General features: G+C 42.8%; 1 protein-coding gene across 7 annotated transcripts in view; it reads right to left on the reverse strand.

Moving 5' to 3' along the window:
• DNM3 (dynamin 3) overlaps window positions 1-18,509 on the reverse strand; it is a 298,280-nt gene that overhangs the window by 236,412 nt on the left and 43,359 nt on the right. For all 7 annotated transcript variants that reach the window (XM_073356327.1, XM_073356323.1, XM_073356326.1 and 4 more), the window contains exon 3: window positions 7,282-7,431. In XM_073356327.1, coding sequence (XP_073212428.1) covers window positions 7,282-7,431 — 150 coding nt within the window. The remainder of the gene's footprint in view (window positions 1-7,281; window positions 7,432-18,509) is intronic.

Consider the following 18,509-nt stretch of genomic DNA (forward strand, 5'->3'; position numbering starts at 1 on the left):
GGGATCAAATGACACATATGGATCATTGCAGAATGGAAATTTCTTGGGACTGTTGGAGCTTGTGGCTCAGTCTGACCAATTTTTAGCAGGCCATATCTCAAAATATGGGAATGCTGGCAAAAGTAACCCATCATACTTGTCCAAGATAATATGTGATGAACTCATTGGTCTAATGAGTGACAAAGTTTGTTCAGCTATTGTGGATGAAATAAGTACTGCTGGGTACTTCAGTTTATCTGTAGACTCTACACCTGATCTTTCACATATTGATCAACTGAGTATTGTACTAAGATATGTGTCTCCCACAGATGGAAAACCAGTTCAACAATTTATAAACATTCCTCAATTTGAAAAGCCACACTGGTGAAGAAATGGCAAAACCAGTACTGCACTATCTGTGCCAAGTTTGCAAAACAGATTTCTCGAAGTGCAGAGGTCAATCTGTTGTACCAATAAAATAAAAACCAGCAGGATCTTATGAAAGGAGAAAAGGCAAAATACCACATTTATTGTGAATACAGAAAGAATCATAGTAAGCAGTTATAGCTATAACATTCCATTCAATCTCATATTTATTCACACATTCATTCATTCATTCATACACACACACACACACACACACACACACAGAGGTTCTGCAAGGTTGTTATCATAGTTACCAGCCTTAGAGTTACTCATGCCAAGCCACTGGCCAGGTGGCCTGGACGTGAGGAGGGAGCAGGGCTTTGTCAGATGCTCATCTGACGCTCCTGGAAGTTGGTTTGCAGAATCAGAACCCAAAAGTTCTCACTTCGTAGAGTCCATTTTTATAGGAATTTCCTCCTATGCCAGTCTATGGGAATTGCTTCATCATGCTGTTGCTGAATCAATCAGCAGATGGCACGTTCCTGAGGGCTCCGTGCTGTCAGATGTTATCTTGTTCTTTGGTTCTCCCATTCTTGAGGCTGTTGGGTGGATTCCAGTCTGCCCTCCGTGGGTCCTCTGGTTATTTCCACTTGACGCCTTCTTCAGCCGATGGATACTGGATTCTTAGGCTGGCACCTCCCTGATCATTCAGTTATTATCCACACCAAGCATCCATCCACATACATCCTCTATCTCTATTTTAATCACAATTGTTAATACAACAAAAGGGTGGGGAGTCTCTGGGTGCTGTTTCTGTTGTTAGACTATTGCTTTGAGTTTCTCTCTCTGTGAATTCAGACTCTGTCTTGGAATGTACTAATGCAATTAGCAGCTTGCAAGTTTCACACATAGAGGGAGAGAAACAGTACCAAAAACCAAGAGACTTCTTAATTAGTAATACCCTGAATTTAAACTATGGGGAATCAAATTCATTTGTGATTTTAATACAGAACTTCTTTAATATGATCCAACAAATTTTATGACAAGCTGCCAACATGTCAGGGCGTTATCAAGGAATGCAGAAGAAGCTTTTAGAACAGAACAAATATGCCATATTCATACCACGTGCTGCGCACACTCAATCTTGTTGGCCGCAGTGCTATTGATTGTTGTCCGGTGGCAGTAAGTTTTTTCTCAACAGTCCAGTTACTTTATACATTTTTCTCTGCCTCAACATACTGATGGGCAGTTCTTAAAACACATTTGGGCAATGATTGTGTGTTGAAATCTCCTTCCAATACTCGCTGGGAGGCACATGCAATGGCAACAAGTGCAATTCTGGAGTCCTACGCAGATTGTGGATGCATTAGAAAGTATAGCTGAAGACCAATCACAAAAAGGAGAAACTATACAAGAGGCAGAAAACATTGCAAACAAGATGCAAGAACTAGAGGTTGTATTCATGTTGACCATGTGGAATGAAATTTTACAACACTTGTACCACACAAGTCAAGCTCTCCAAGAAAAAGAACTGGATTTGAAAACATGTGCAGACCTCTGTCCATCATTAGCAGACCACTTACACACTTTGAGGAATGATTTCCAAAGATTTGAAGACATATCAAAAGATATCTTGCCTGATACTAACTACAAAGAAGCCCAGTCCCGCAAGTGAATCAGGAAAAAACAAGCAAATGATAGCAGTGCAACAGAAACAGCATTGAATCCTAGAGACAAATTTCGCGTATCTACTTACTACGCTATAACTGATACACTTGAAGCTCATATGAAGAGGAGAGGTGAAGTGTACAAAGTAGTATCAAGTAGATTTTCTTTTCTAAATGACATGGATTTATCTGATGAACAATATTCACAAGGTTCCCAAAAGCTAGTTGATTCATACCCTGTTGACTTGAACATGAATCTCTGTGGAGAAGTACGGCAGTTCCACTGTTACATGCGCGTAAAGTTTAATGAAACAGGAAAAATGAAATTCAGTCACATTGCTCTTCATGACACAATATTGAAAGATGGAATACAAGGCATATTTCCAAACGTAGAGCTTGCACTACGTATTTTTCTAACACTGATGATTACGAACTGCTCCGCAGAATGTTCTTTTTCTCAGCTGAAAAGAATAAAAACCCTCAGGGAACAATGTGTCAGGACAGACTTGATTCACTTTCCCTATTGTGTATGGAAGCAGACATGCTTCGTTGAGTCAGCTTCAATGAACTTATCCAGAATTTTGCAATCAGAAAATCTAGAAAGAAGCCATTTTAATTTCAGCATACATGTAAGTTTTGTGTCATTTCAAAAAAATAAAATTTTATTTTACGGTATAGTATTGTTTTTATTTTGAATTACATATGGGGGGGGGGGGCACCATAATCTTTTTCAGTGCTTAGGGCCTCTAAAGGTCTTAATCCAGCCCTGCTCCCAACTGTATGAGAAGTGCGGAATGTTTCTCAACATTTGGGCAATTAGGATCAAGAAGCATCCATGTCTATCTCTTTTTCTTTATGACTACCCATTTTAGGAGCAGAGGTGAGATGGCACAGGCTGTTTCCCAAATCCAGAAGACTGCAAAAATAAAAGAGCTTAAGACAAGATTTTTAGACATCCGTTCCTGCAAAGCAGAGGATTAGAGATGGGAGTGGACAGGTTTTACTGACAGTCATGTCTTGGAAGCGAGTCACTCAAACACTTTTGTGATGTCCCATTCTCCCAGGCATATTTTAGCCCAGCTTAATCAGTATGCCTAAAGGAAGAGTAAGTCTGAAACAAGCAGAGCTTTTAAAGATCCTGGGTTTTTCCTCAGCTCATTTGAACAGAAGTGTGAGTACCTTAAGGAAGGCCAATACATTTCTCTTCTGTCCCCACAAAGGTTCTGGTAAGAAACCACTACAGTGTGGCCCAACCAGATGAGCATGCATCAATGCCACAATATTTGCAGGAGCTGGAATTTTCTCATAGCTAATCTGACCACTCACAGGTGCAGGAAATTATCACAGAAGATGTGTGTGGGGCAGAAAAAAAAAAAAAGAGAGAAGGCATACTCATATTTTGATCCTACCACACACCCCTCCCATAGGATCAACTTGGAGACAGTGAACTCACCAGCTGCTGGGAGCCAGAAAATGGGGATGGGGAGTTGGCCCACTGGATTACCAAGGATTACCCCACTGGAAAGACAAAAAAATTCCAGGCAGGAGATCCCATAAGAACACAAGAGCTACCATACTCGGTCAGACCAGGGTCCATCTTGCCCAACAGTGCCATACCAGAGTTTCAGGGGGCACACCCAGAACAGGGTGATTACAGAGTGATCCACCCATTTTGCACTCCTGGCTTCTGGTAGTCAGAGGTTTAGGGTCACCCAGAGCATGGGGTTGCATCCCTAATCATCTTGGCTAGTAGCCATTGATTGATTTATCCTCCACGTACTTATCCAGTTGTTTTTTTAATCCAGTTATACTTTTGGCCATCACAACATCCCATGGCAATGAGTTCCACAGGTTAGCTGTGTGAAAAATTACTTCCTCTTGTGAGTATTAAACCTGCTGCCTATTAATTTCATTCAGTAACATCCAGTTTTTGTATTGGGTGAAAGCATAAAACAACACTTCTTTATTTACTGTTTACACATCATTCATGATTTTATAGACTTCTCTCACATCCCACCCAGTTCATAGAATCATAGAAGATTAGGGTTGGAAGAGACCTCAGGAGATCATCTAGTCCAACCCCCTGCTTAAAGCAGGACCAACAACTAAATCACCCCAGTCAAAGCTTTGCCAAGCTGGGACTTAAAAACCTCGAAGGATGGAGATTCCACCACCTCTCTAGGTAACCCATTCCAGTGCTTCACCACCCTCCTAGTAAAACAGACCTAGACCTCCCCCACTGCAATTTGAGACCACTGCTCCTTGTTCTGTCATCTGCCACCACCGAGAACAGCCAAGCTCCATCCTCTTTGGAACCCCCCCCCCTTAAGGTAGTTGAAGGTTGCTATCAAATGCCCTCTCACTTTTCTCTTCTGCAGACTAAATAAACACAGTTCCCTCAGCCTCTCCTTGTAAAGCATGTGACCCAGCCCCTTGATCATTTTCATTGCCCTCTGCTGGACTCTCTCCAATTTGTCCACATCCATTCTGTAGTGAGGGGGCCCAAAACTGGATGCAATACTCCAGATGTGGCCTCAACAGTGCCAAATAGAGGGGAATAATCACTTCCCTCAATCTACTGGCAATGCTCCTACTAATGCAGCCCAATATGCCTTTAGCCTTCTTGGCAACAAGGGCACACTGCTGACTCATATCCAGCTTCTCATCCACCATAATCCCCAGGTCCTTCCTGCAGAACTGCTGCTTAGTCAGTCGGTCCCCAGCCTGTAGCAGTGCATGGGATTCTTCTGTCCTAAGTGCAGGACTCTGCACTTGTCCTTGTTGAACCTCATCAGATTTCTTTTGGCCCAATCCTCCAATTTGTCTCGGTCACTCAGGACCCTATCCCTACCCTCCAGTGTATCTACCTCTCCCCCCCCAGCTTAGTGTCATCTATCCCATCATCCAGATCATTAATAAAGATGTTGAACAAAAACGGCCCCAGGACCGACCCTGGGGCACTCCAGTTGATACCAGCTGCCAACTAGACATCAAGCAGTTGTTCACTACCCGTTGAGCCAGCTTTCTATCCACCTTATAGTCCACTCATCCAGCCCATACTTCTTTAACTTGCTGGCAAGAATACTGTGGGAGACCGTATCAAAAGCTTTACTGAAGTCAAGGTATATCACGTCCTCTGCTTTCCCCATATCCCCAGAGCCAGTTATCTCATCATAGAAGGCAATCAGGTTGGTCAGGCATGACTTGCCCTTGGTGAATCCAAGTTGTCTCTTTTCTAAGATGAACAGCCCTAATCTTTTTAGTCTCTCCACATATGGAAGCTGTTCCAATCTATGATCATCTTTGTTGCCCTTCTCTGAAGCTTTTCCAGTTCCACTACATCCTTTTTGAGACTGGACTACCAGAACTGGACACAATATTCAAGGCCTACGCACACCATCTATTTATACAGTGGCACTATGATATCCTCTATCGTATTTTCTATCCATTTCCTAACACAGTGGTCCCCAACCTTTCTGTGGGAATAGCATATTCCTATTCCCAGAAGACTACGGCGGGCGCCAGACACCCCGCTGCTGAAATGCCACCAAGAAGCGGCAACGCTTCTCAGCAGCATTTCAGCAGGCGGTTCTCTGGCGGCCATGCTCAGCGGCGGCATTTCGGCGGCGCGGTGTCCTGTGGGTGCACACAACTGGCCCGCGTTGGAGACCCTGTCCTAACACTTTCTAAAATACTGTTAGCCTATTTGACTGTTGCAGCACATTTAGCAGAAGTTTTCAAAGAACTATCCACAGTGACTCCAAGATCTCTTTCTTGGGTGGTAACAGCCAACTTTCTCTGGATATCTAGAAGAGGAATCTGAGCGTCAGCTTGTTCCACTGGGGAGCTATGAATCATGGTAACCCAGTTGAGCCCTGCTCCCACAGGCTGTAGCAGGCCCACACAAGACTGAAGCAAGGTCTAGCACCACAAGTACAGAATGGACCCACTATGGAAGACTGAAAAGATCGATAAAGCACCTTCTTCTTATCCTCCCCTACTTCTATTATTTTGCTCTTCAGTTCATGATCAAGATGATATGGATTGATGCAGACAGAAAAGATGGTACCTCAGCCAACAGCATAAGATGTTTTAATGTGCAAGAGAGAAAAAAACTGGGGAATCCTATTTTCTCCACATTGGTTGCCAGCTACCTGACACATGAGTAAATGCTATGTGGTCTATATTGGTGGTAACTATGCCACATAGAGGAGCCTGACACACCGCCACTGAAGAGAATATTAAAACAAGAGCAGTATCTGCTGTAACAACAAGTTTCTACGGCGCCTAAGTTTATCAAAACTTGAGTAGATCAAAGGCATTGTCTTGGGACATCGAAGTGACATTTTCAACAACTACAAATTTATAATGGAGCTATATACTTAACATTTATAAACGTGCTTTGGGATGTCCAGATCAAAAAAAGTTAAAAAATACAAAATACTGTTAAAGGTAGGTGAGAGTTTATCTGGAGATCATATGGCTCATATCATGATTATTATTTTAAAAATGCAGACTCAATTTTGCACTTCTTCATGTCATATAAAACCGACCTATCTAGATTAATGGAGAAGAAATACAACAATATTTTTTCACTAGTTATTCTGAAATACTAAAGGAGCGATGCATATCCCAAAAGCAACATAGGTAAAGTTGTCAGCTTTCACCAACTCCTTATATTCTAGTATGTCTATATATGTGACATTTAACTAATTAAGAATTAGTTGAAACTGAAGCAGTTTCATCAGATTACTCAAAACCTTTATAAAAACTTATTTGTGTATTGCCTTAGGATATGCATCTACCTCATGCAGTCTGTAATACCATTACAGGATATAACTTTCATGCTATAGTGGAAATTTCAGTGTGTCTGCGGATGTGTCTTCATGTCCAAGTTAGCCTTTCTGAAAATTGGGTTGCATATGATGATCATCTAAAAGTCCAGTTTTCTTCAGTAAGGATTTAAAAAAATGGTTTAGTCCTCTCTACACTGTTAACCATTTTCTATACCAGTTGATGACAATCTATTGTCTACACTACGTCACTTTCTTCACATAGACAGGGTTCAAAGTTTAGGAAAGGGAGTAATCAAACAGAAGGAAGCCTTTTCAGATCATATACTGTTACATGAATTATACATCCTCAAAATTTTCACTCTAAGTCAATTTTAGCAATAGTGTCTCTCTGGAATTTTTTTAGTCAAGCAATGAGAACAAACAGAATATATAATATTAGTTACATAAATACAGAGTAGAATGACTTTACCTACCATGTGGGGAATACACTCTTAAATTAATAGGAATTGAAGAAATGCCTTTATTCAGTCCCGTCACTCTGTCTGTTTCTGCTTCAATTTCTTGACGAACTTCATCAAAATCTGTAAACTTCCTCCCTTTGCAGTGTAGGAACTCGGCATATTCTGTAACAAACATCAATAGTATCTTTACGTATCACAAAAGATTTCGAAGATTACAAGACACATCCCTTGTGTTCTCTAGACAGTTCTCTAGAAAAGCATGTTGAAGTCACTGAGGATCACAAGGAAAAAGTTAGGTGGGTGACCAAATAGTGTAGGCAGACTTCCTACAGATGAAGATAGCCCAGAATGGAAAGGTTTGCTTAAAAACAAAACAAACAAGTTTATTGAATGCAATTCATTACTTTTATCTGTGGCACCTGATCTTCTGGAATAACAGCATAAAGAAGGGTTTGAATAAATACAATTTAACAGAATAAGGAGCAGATTGTTGAAAAATAATAAAAACAAAAACTTGCTAGGGACTCAAATACAGAGCAATTGAGACTATAGTAGCTGGACTGAGAACTATGATTACTGGAACACAACATGTATCAGTACTAAAGTCTGTTTCTTGAATCTTCTGAGTCATTTTTTCACTAATAAATGTTATTGGCTCAGCTGTACAAAGAAATGAAACGAGAAAATAGCCACTTATGCATCAATGCTATTATTTAACTGACTGAAAAACAAAAGAAAAAAACCTTCCCCCTAAACTTTTGCAATCCCTCTGATTTGAAAGTGTGTATGCTGGGAGGGAAGGGGGATGTGAAGATCCAAGAAGCCCACTATCCCAAAGATAGGGGAAATTGAAATTAATTCCCTAATCTAAAGTGTATAAAAATGCTGCAACATAATTCCACAGCAAATTTTTTTGTTTGTTGATCATCTAGCTAAAACCTTCTGGTTTGCCTTTAACAATTTAAAGAATTCAATATAACTTGTATTCTTTTTTAGAACTGGCTGTACAAGAACAAGTGAATTTATTTCATATATGCAAAATAGTTAACTACTAACAGAACAAACAAAAAGAGAGCAAGTATATGATCCACAATAGTGAGTAAAGAGTATCACAGCTGATCAATCAGATTTGTAAGTTCTTCAAACTTGTGAAGTATTTGGTCCCAAAAAATGGAGGGTTGTCCTTTAAGGATGAAAATAAGCTGATGGCTGGCCCTTATTTTGACAGAGTTCTGCATGAATTCCTTGATACAAAGGTAATTGTGCAAACTTATCTACAATTATTTCAGAGTAGCTGTTACTGTGGTTCATCAGATTTTTTCCAGGAAAAGATTTCAAAATTGAAAGAATTAGCACTGAGTGTACAGCTGGCTTACTCCATTGGGTCACTGACACAGGTGATGCTAAAAGAAGCTTCCCTTTGTTCTACTTGACTCTTAGTAACATAGCACCCCTATCTGCAAAATTTAAAACCTCTGCAATTACTATACTGCAATTTGGATGAAATGTAGTGTGCTTAACTAGGTTAGTAATTGTTGCCATGAGACTTGAACTAGGAACACGTGTGCTCCCTCCAATTCTAAAGAAATGTGCTTAAGTATGTAACGTGTGGTGTGTTTGAACTGTTATAGACTAAATAGGTCTACAGAATAAAAATTGCATTGAACAAGTGGTGTTTTGTTTATGAACCTTCCCTCCAGTCCTTTGACTACGTTTGGCAACAAAGCAAACAGACTGCTTCCACGAGTGTCTCCATAAAAGCAGAATCGAATGTAATCTTGACAAAGATGTACATTAATGACATAGCAAAAACCATTAAAATTAGAAAACAATTCTTTAAATCCTTTGCAGAAGTAACTGCCAAACAGGAACTAGTCAGCAAGTAAAGATGATTCAGTTCAAAAAACAGACTAGAAAATTGTTTGTCATGGCTTTCATGCTCTCCCTTACTCTCTGTAACAGCAAGATCATAGAAGCCTAAGGTGAAAAATCTCTCCAAGTCCAGTCCTCCTTGCATATTCAAGGTATTGTCCCCAGAAAGAGGACATATTGGACATTAATCGGATAATACATAATTTCTTTAGATTGACCCTTTCTAATGTTTAATTTTTGGACACATTTGTTTCATGAAGTCAAGGTATGTTGAGAGGGAGAGAATACATTCAAAAGTCAGGGGAAAAAAGCAAAAATATAAAAAACCTCTCTCTGTACTGAGAACAAATATGAAGCTACCTAACTATTTGAGACGAACACATATTTAAAGCCAACTCTGCACTTTAAAAATAATAGAAAACTGACTCAAAAGAATTCCACCACATTTCACCAGTTATGGGGTTATTCTCCCTGTAGTGGGGCAGCTACCTCGCTCTGGGAGAGAAAAGGCTAGGCTGACTGGGGAAGCAGCCGCAGCTAGGGCCTTGCCCCAAACAGGCTACAGCTGGCCCTATAAAAGGGCTGTGAGCCAGGAGCTAAGTCAGTCTCTCTCTAGCTCTGGTGAGAGAAGCACCTGGCTGCCTGGGAGCTGAGCTGGGTACCTGAGGTAGAGCAGCGCTGCGGAAAGGCAAGAGGAGCTGGGGAGCTCCAGCCTGGCAACTCCCCAGGCTGAGGCTTGGATAAGGCCCAAAGCAGGTACTGAGGCTGCAGAGGTGTAGCCTGGGGTTAGGCAAAAGCAGCTGGTCCAACCCCCTTGCCGAAGATGAGTGATTTATAGACTACAGTCTGCCCCAGTGAGAAAGAGTGAGATGACAACTGGCAGTAGCCACTGAGGCAAGGTGGGGGTAGGGGGTTGGGGGTTCCCCTGGTAGGGGAGACCCAGAGTAAGGGGGTACTGCTGGAGGCAGAACCCTGAGGTAAAGGGGCACCAGGATCTGGGAGGGACACGGGGCCTGAGGCAAGCGAGACACTGACCAGCAGAGGGTGCTCCGGAGCTGGAAAAAGCTAATTCCCAGGATGACCAGCAGGAGGTGCTGAACTGAACTGGTGAGTCATCGCTTCATGACACTCCCCAACCATAAATGCTTTGATAACAGATTACTCTAGCAGATATTGATTGGAGAGAAAATGATGCAAACTGGTAAAATAAAACAACATGTTTCCAAACTGTCCCTCTTATTTGGCCTCTTCGTTCCCATTTCTACACCCATTCTGAGGTTTATGACACTGAACATGCTGATATTCTGCTGCTAATAAGCACTACCAGAGATTTGTTTTCTAAGCACTGTAAGAATAGGGCAATTTTATCCCCACCTATACACTGTCTTATAAATCCATCAGTCTAGGAGGCTTGAAACTGCTGGGCTAGGTATGTCCACTGCATCTCACAAAGGTAGTCAATGTTGACACAGCAGCAAAATGAGCACAGACACATGCATGGAATTAAGTGGCAGATCTCAACTCTTATTAAACTTTAACACAAGGGAGGGATGCTACCCATCCATCACCCCTATTCTCCCATACCAGGCATTTAACTGGTTCCAGTTTGAGGGTTGTAGCGCTCCTTATATAAGCCGTAACTGGTGCTAGGGTTTATAGGGCTCATCATCATATAACCCATAACCTGGGGTAGGCTCTACTCAGCCTTCCCCCCCAGAAATCAGCACTGAGTCCTAGCACCCCCCGCCCCAAGAGGGACAGAGGTTGCAGCAGGGTGGGGACTTCGGCCCACGATGGCCACAAAAATCTGACCTCAGCCTGCGAAGCCCAAAGGTCTCATCCTACCACGTGTCCAAGGCCATTCAACAAAATCCCAGGTCTTTTACCTCTGGGAACCATTCATTTCATTCTCTTAACCACACTGGAAACTAGCCACAGCAGGTGCCAGTGACTAGCTTGGTCACTCCCCCTGACCCAACCACATTGCCCGGTATCACAATTCCTGCCCTGTCCATTCCCTTACATCCTGTAGCCATATGTCAACACCTCCATCTGACAAATAAATGTACACCGTCATCTGTGAAAACTACCAGTCAGTGGTAACAGATGTTGCTATGCTGTATCGCTGACCACCCCTCCCCCCGTGTCAAGGAATACCTTGGTGACCCTCTCAAGTCACGTTGTTTCTAGTCCTGTCAATGCAGGCTGGGTCTGCAGCTCCCCACCTGCCTTGCAAGCATTGCTCACCTCACCTCCAGCCATGATTGCTCAATTAAGCTAACGTCCCTCTGGATTCTGTCCCTTGAGTTAAGTCCTATACTGGTGCCAAGATCATTCTCACTGAGGTGAATAACCAGGATGTGAGATGTGTGCACATTGCTTGTCAGTGAGTGCAGAAGTGGCATGAGCTGATCCCAATGTATGCCTCTTCTGCCAAACTATTGGAGGCGAACTGCTTCGGCCCAGCTGCCATTCTGGCTGCTCTCTTGTGGGCCCAATGAACTACAGATTGCCTACAAATCAAGACACCGCATATACTCAGTGTAGCTTCTGAAACAAACAAGCATATTGGTTTAGTTACATTTTGCTATTCCCTGCCATATTTTCCAAGGAGCAGACAAGTCCTGCAATACCTTGATTTCGAGCTCCCTATTGCCTGCACCTGATGTGGGCCAAAACACCCTGTAGCCACTAATGTTACTGTCCAGATCCTCAAAAAACAAGTACCAAATTGGGGAGGGGGGGATGGGGAGAAGTAGTCAAGACAGCAGTAGTGCAAGGGTTTCTCAGTACTGTGCCAAACTGGTATCTTGTCAGGCAACTGCCATCACCATGTATGAACAGCAGTCCTGGTTGCAGGCCCCAGATTCTGTCTGTACAGGGCCCATCTGCACATTCCTTTAACACCACATAAGCCCGCTTTCCCTTCTGGTCTGTTTTCCAGTACCTTAAGAGCAGGGTCACCGCTCCTGCAGATAGTCGCACATCTGTTACACTTCACGCATGCTGGGACCTGTCCACAGATGCCATAGGCACCAGCTTACTCACTCACGCCGAAGAGGCAGCAACAAATACCACCTTAAATAAAATGGCCTCCCTCCCACAACTGCAGACCTATGACAGAGCCTGTGTGATGAAGTGGGGATTTTCCCTTGTTATGTTGTATGTGAGCCTTACTGTTTTGCATGAATGCTTTGTGTACCTCAGTTTCTCTGTGTATTGCACCAATGTCTAGGCGGTGAGAATAAGGGTGTGAGGCTTTTGTGGGGGTTGCCTGCATGGATGCTATGGCCACCCCTTTATAACCTTAGACCCAGGAGGGGAATGCGACCAGGTGACTCTTGGCCCAGGAAGAGAGACAAAGGCCGGGGGAGTAGCAACAGCCAGGGCAGGGGCCAGGCAGCTGGAAGTGAGTCAGTCTCGGCTGGCTTGGGGTGCAGGGGGAGGACCAGAGCTCTGGGCTCCCCCCCAAGATGGACTTGGCTGAAAGTCATTGACTTCTGTGCTAACAAGTTCTGTTCTACGCTGTGTTCCTGTCGACGAATAAACCTGTTTTACCGGCTGGCTGAGAGTCACGTCTGATTGCAGAGTTGGGGTGCAGGACCCTCTGGCTTCCCCAGGAGCCCAGCCTGGGCAGACTTGCTGTGGCAAGCACATGGTGTGGAAGGGGGATGCTGAATGCTCCCAGGTCAGACCCAGGAAGGTCGAAGCTTTGTAAGCTTCTTGCTCTGGAGAGAGTATGCTCAGAGAGAGGTGGCATGCTCCCCCAGAGTTCTGACTGGCTTCGTATGGTGTAGTTCTAGAGCATTGCCCCAGTGACTCCGTGACAGCCTGTTGGAATCCTGTTAGTGTTTCCAATGTTACGGGTTACCTGTTGTCCCTCTGGCGCCTGCCCCTCCTGGACCCACCCCTCTAAGAGTTCCTGCACCATGAAATGCCCACATGGGCCTGTCCTACAGGAGTAGCTTGTTGGGTTTCCCGGACCCATTAGCTGGCCAGAGATAGCGGAGGGAGCCAAAACACAGTGGATCAAAGACACCACATATCACACCACCTTGTGTGTAGCTATGGGCCACCCACAGTGAAGCCCTTGCTGTGCTTAAACACTCTGAACTCTGTAAGGCTGGCCACCGGTCAACAGAATCCTCTACTAGTCCCACAGCTGTCTTGAGCCCAGACTTGTTGAGTCATCACCCATGGATCCATGTTGGCTGGTGGGATGAGTTCCTGGAATCTGTCATTCTGAAATCAAGACAGAGTGTCGGCAACACCATTATCCACTCCCGGGGCATGCACTGCATAGAAAAGGGTATTAAGCTGCAAGCAGTGTAAAACGAAGGCCCTCACCAGCTTCATTATCCGAGCAGGGTTAGCCGACTGTCCATTTACAATATGGGCCACAGATTTGTTGTCACAACGGAAACCAACTTTTTTTGTTCTGAAAGTTTGCTCCCCAAACAGTGACTGCCACCAGTATAGAAAAAAACTCAAGGAAGGTGATGTCCCCTGTAATACCCTGCACCATAGAGCTTTCTGGCCACCTCTGTGCACGCTCATATCCTTGAAAGTAATCCCCAAAACCTATGTCTCCTGAGGCACCTGACTACCTACAGCTCAGTTTTGAGCCACCAGGCCGACCACCATATTGAAAACCCATTAAACTCTTCCAGGAATATTTCCCACTTCTAAGTCTTCTTTCATTCCCCTTGGGGTTTTTGCACTCCAGAGAAGGCCAACACCAGATGAGCACAAAATGCCCAACTGGGAGACACCAACCAGCGTTCAAAGTTTAGGAGCCCCAGGACCACCTGTAGTTCCCTCAGAGTAATTGTCTTTGCTCCTTTGAGAGCTCATATCAGTGCCCTAATCGATTCTAACTTGTCTGTAGGGAACCTAGAGACACCCAAACTGTCCAGTTAGATGCCCAGGTACATTACACTTTGGGTAGGGCCCTCTGTTTTTTCCTTAGCAGAGGGGACCCCAAGGTTCTTAGCTAGGTTCTGAAATACCTGAAGCATGTGCCCACTGTAGCCTGTCCATAACCCTCCTGCAAATCAAAAATCGTTGTGATAGTGCACCGCGTGAGGCAGGCCATTCTCACACACAAATGCCCCACTCCAGCCTGGAGCCGAATCCTTCAAAAGCAGCAAACGACACCGAACATCTCCTGGGCATAGCTTTATCAAAACAGTACTGGCCCTAAAACTGAAACCCAAGCAGGTTAAAGTCCCTGGGATACACTGGAAGCAACTGGAATGCAGAGTTGATATCACATTCTTCCAGCAGCGCCCCAGAACCACACTCCTGAACCATGGCTACCCCAGCATCACATAACAAATATCTCACTGAACACACCTGACCCTTGCACCTCCTACAGCAGTGTTTGTACCTGCCTTGGGAAGTTAAACATTTCCCATCATTAAACATACAGCACATGTAGGCTTTTACATATGCATTTTGAAGCTGAGATTTTGGCACTGGCAACCTGCTGTCCATGAATGCCAGCTGTGCGGGGCAGTAAAGAATCACATTCCAGCCAAAGGTCATGTCTACTTTACCTCAGAATAAATCAGGCTCTTCTGCCTAAATTCTCTGTCATACCTTACCATGCCACCCCCACATATATGGCATGAGTCCTCACTATTAAGTCCTGCTACTTAAAACAAGGAAATTCAGCTCTTGGGGCTCCTGTCACAAATTGTACAGGCATAAATGCAAAAGGCTGTGCACCAGTTCTCAAGAGTTTGGCACCTTCAGTCTGCGGGGTTTGTCCTTCCTCGTTTGTGCTTTTTGTCCCCTCCCTCAGCTTGCTTTTTCCCCCAAGGTCAATAAATCCACAAATTCCCCTTTCCAAATCTTTTCTTTAACCCCTTTAGTCAGATGATTCCTGAGTGGGCAAGCTGATCCTGCATAAGTGGTCCTGTCTCCTGCCTGTGTTTCGTTAGGAATGATGCCACCTGGCGACACATGGGGACCCCTCCCCCACAATCCTCACCCATCTTCCTTTGCATCCTGAGGAGGATGACAACTGCTGTTGCTGCAAGCTGGTGAGTAACCATTCTTCTGCTGGAACGGAGCATAAACAGTTCCACATGGCCTCTGTGCAGGGCCAAATCCTGGGAGCTGGGGTATGCTGACCAACCAGCATCCCTCTGCCCCAGCAGGCCAACAGGTGCCAGAGACTCCCGGGGAGGAGCTACCGATTGTCCTTGGCATCTGATGGCATCTTGTTTTGAGAAGAGATAGTTACAGGTGAGGAAGTGTCACTCTCATACTCACACAAAGAATGTATTTGGAGGAGACCTGAAAGTGCTGGGGAGCAGTGGGGGAAAAAAAAAAGGAGGGAAATGAATGCAAAAAAGCAGGCTTTGGATTTAAGAGATCACATCCACCATCTGAAGGCTGTATCCACAGAAACAGCAAGTGGAATCAGTGAAGTGAGGTCCGAATAGCAGCTCTGCAAATTTCATAGGATGCTTTATTTCCCACTTCCTGTTATGACTGTTGACCTAATCATGTCAGCCCCAATGCCTGATGGAGAGTTTTTGCCTGCCTTTATATATATATAAAATCTGAGTCACAGCTACTCTCACTCACCTTGACACTGTAGTTTTAGATACTGTTGATAAACATCTGATTTTCTAAGTGCTTGTGTCCTTGCAAGATAGATATCTGTTTGCTCTTTTTATATCTAATGATTACAATTTGATATATATTTCAGATAAGTTTGCTTTGGACATGAGGGATGTAAGATTAAATCAGATGGAATGGCACTACTGCTTGAAAAAGGAATTCTGAAGCTGTACAAAGGAGGTTATTTAACGGACAGTGCCTGCCTGAAGGGTCACTGAGCCATAGATGCAATCTTCCCAAGTAAAAAAAACAAAAACAAAAAAAAAACAACAAGTACATATTCAATAAAGGTTCAGAAAGGGGGTTCCATTACACTCCTGATTTATATTGCACAGAGCAGCAGGATACAATATTGCAAGGTGAATTTTGTAAAGATGTGGTGCTGTGTTGTCCATTTCTGACGAGAACCAGAGGGATCTTTCTTCAGTAATTATCAGGTGTCTTTGAAAATCTAAAGTACTTCTTCCCCTCGCCCACCCCCCCCAAAGCTATCTAACTGATACACCATCCAGCAGCTCACTGGGCTAGCCCGCGACATATCTAAATATGCAGAGAGTCCATCATAATGATGAGGTGTTTTATATATTTATCTTTCATGAAAGACAATTACATTGCAGCCCCACTGCTTTGCAAACTCCAGGACTGATGCACTAGTTGATTAACTAGCAGAAAGCCCTAACTAAAACTGAACTCGTTAACGTATCTCATTCGTTTAATTCTTAACTTTACATCCCTGTTATTATCAGGAAAGGTTAAGTAACAAAACACTTCCCCAGTTTCATCAGCTCAAGTTACCCAAGAGGAAAAACAGCAATGAAAATACATTTTAATATTAAAAAGTTTTCATTTGGGCTCATTTAAAAGGGTTTTATCTTCATTTGTTTTAAGATCAAAGACAACTTCTGATTCAAAAAAATTAATGTTAGAACATTTTCAGAGTTCATGTTTTTTTAATAGCTAAATGCTTGTGGAGAGAAACTAAAGGAAGCTCTATCTTGCCACCAGGTGGCAATAAAAGATGGGTGTATGTGTAGCAAGTTTTACTTCAAAAAACTTGAAATTAACTTACCTTTCCTTATTGATCAAAAAAAAAAATATGATCAGTTTGATGAGACTCAAAGCTTTTTACTCTGAAGATGTCCCTTGTCAGACTTCCATTTTGGAATTATTAGCATGCATAACTATTACTGAAATAGGCAGCAGGTTTAAAAATAAATATAAGGAAGTACCTCACACGACACACAGTTAACCTGTGGGACTCCTTGCCATGGGATATTGTAAAGGCCAAAAGTATAACCGGGGGTCAAAAAAGAATTACATAAGTTCATGGAGGATAGGTCCATCAATGTCCGTTAGTCAAGATAACCAGTGACACAATCCCATACTCCAGGTGTCATAAACCTTCAACTGCCACAAGCCAAGACTGGAAAAACACATTTTATTCAAATACAGCCTAATGCATGTTTAGAAGATTGTTGGCTGTATCTACAGAATGGGGGACTGTGTCCTGGAAAGCAGCAACTCTGGAATGGATTTAGGATTTATAGTGGACAAGCAACTCAATATGAATTTCCAGCATGATACTTTGGCAAACAGGGACTATGTGATCCTTGGATATATAAACAGGTGAGTGGGGAGTAGGAAGGTGATTTTACTTCTGTATACAGCATTGGTAAGACCAATACTAGAATACTACATTGTCCATAATATGTCATCCATATTTTAAAAAGGATGCTGAACAATTGGAGAGAGTGCAGAAAAGAGCCATAAAAGTTATTCACGGGCTGGTGAAAATGCCTTATAGCAAGAGACTTAAGGAGCTCAATTGTCTGGTTTATCAAAAAGATGGAAGGTGACTTGCTTATGGTGCAAGTACCTTTACAAAGAAAAAAATATCAGGTACTAAAGGGCTCTTCAATGTAATGAAGAAAAGTGTAAGAAGAGCCAACGGCTTGAAATGAAAGACAAATTTTTAACAGTGAAAATGATTAACCACTGGAACAAGCTACCAAGAGAAGTGTTGGTTTATCCATTATTGGAGTCTTCAGATCAAGACTGGATGTCTCTCTGGAAGAGATGCTTTAGTCAAACTCAAGTTATTGGCCTCAATGCAGGGGTAACTGAGTGAAATTCTGTGGCCTGTGTCATATGGATGTTGTCAAACTAAATGATCTAAAGATCCCTTTTAGCCTTAAAATCTATTTATGAATGAATGTGTTTTCACACTGGTGCAAACAAAGCACAGCAACAGAGAAAACAGAGTAAAGAATTTTTAGCTAAAATCCTTATAAATGAAAACAAAAATATACACTTCATATCTATTTCAACCCCCAAAAATCTGCATTCTTTTCAAAGTTTATGGTGGCATGTGAACTTGAACAGTGATTTACCTTTTATTTAGCACTTTAAGTAATAGAACTGGAATGAATTAGAATATTGTCCTCGTAGCTCTTTAAATCACAAGAAAAAAAATGTAGTTTATAATTTTAAAGATGTGATCTATGACAAATAACCAGTCATTGTTACTTTAGAATCTTGAATGGAAATGGGTTTTGAGGATTTTCCTATTTGGGTAAAGGTTAATCTTTAAGACTGCATCTATTAAACTGGAAAAATGATTTTTTCCAAGCTGAAACATTTTAGCCTCCTACGTTAAATAAGGATTATCAGCAGAACAAATGCAAATGAGTTTAATAGAAGACCAATAGCAACCTGAAGCTACAGTGTGGGGGTTT

Source organism: Lepidochelys kempii, chromosome 8, assembly GCF_965140265.1.
Source record: "Lepidochelys kempii isolate rLepKem1 chromosome 8, rLepKem1.hap2, whole genome shotgun sequence".
Lineage (NCBI taxonomy): Eukaryota > Metazoa > Chordata > Testudines > Cheloniidae > Lepidochelys > Lepidochelys kempii.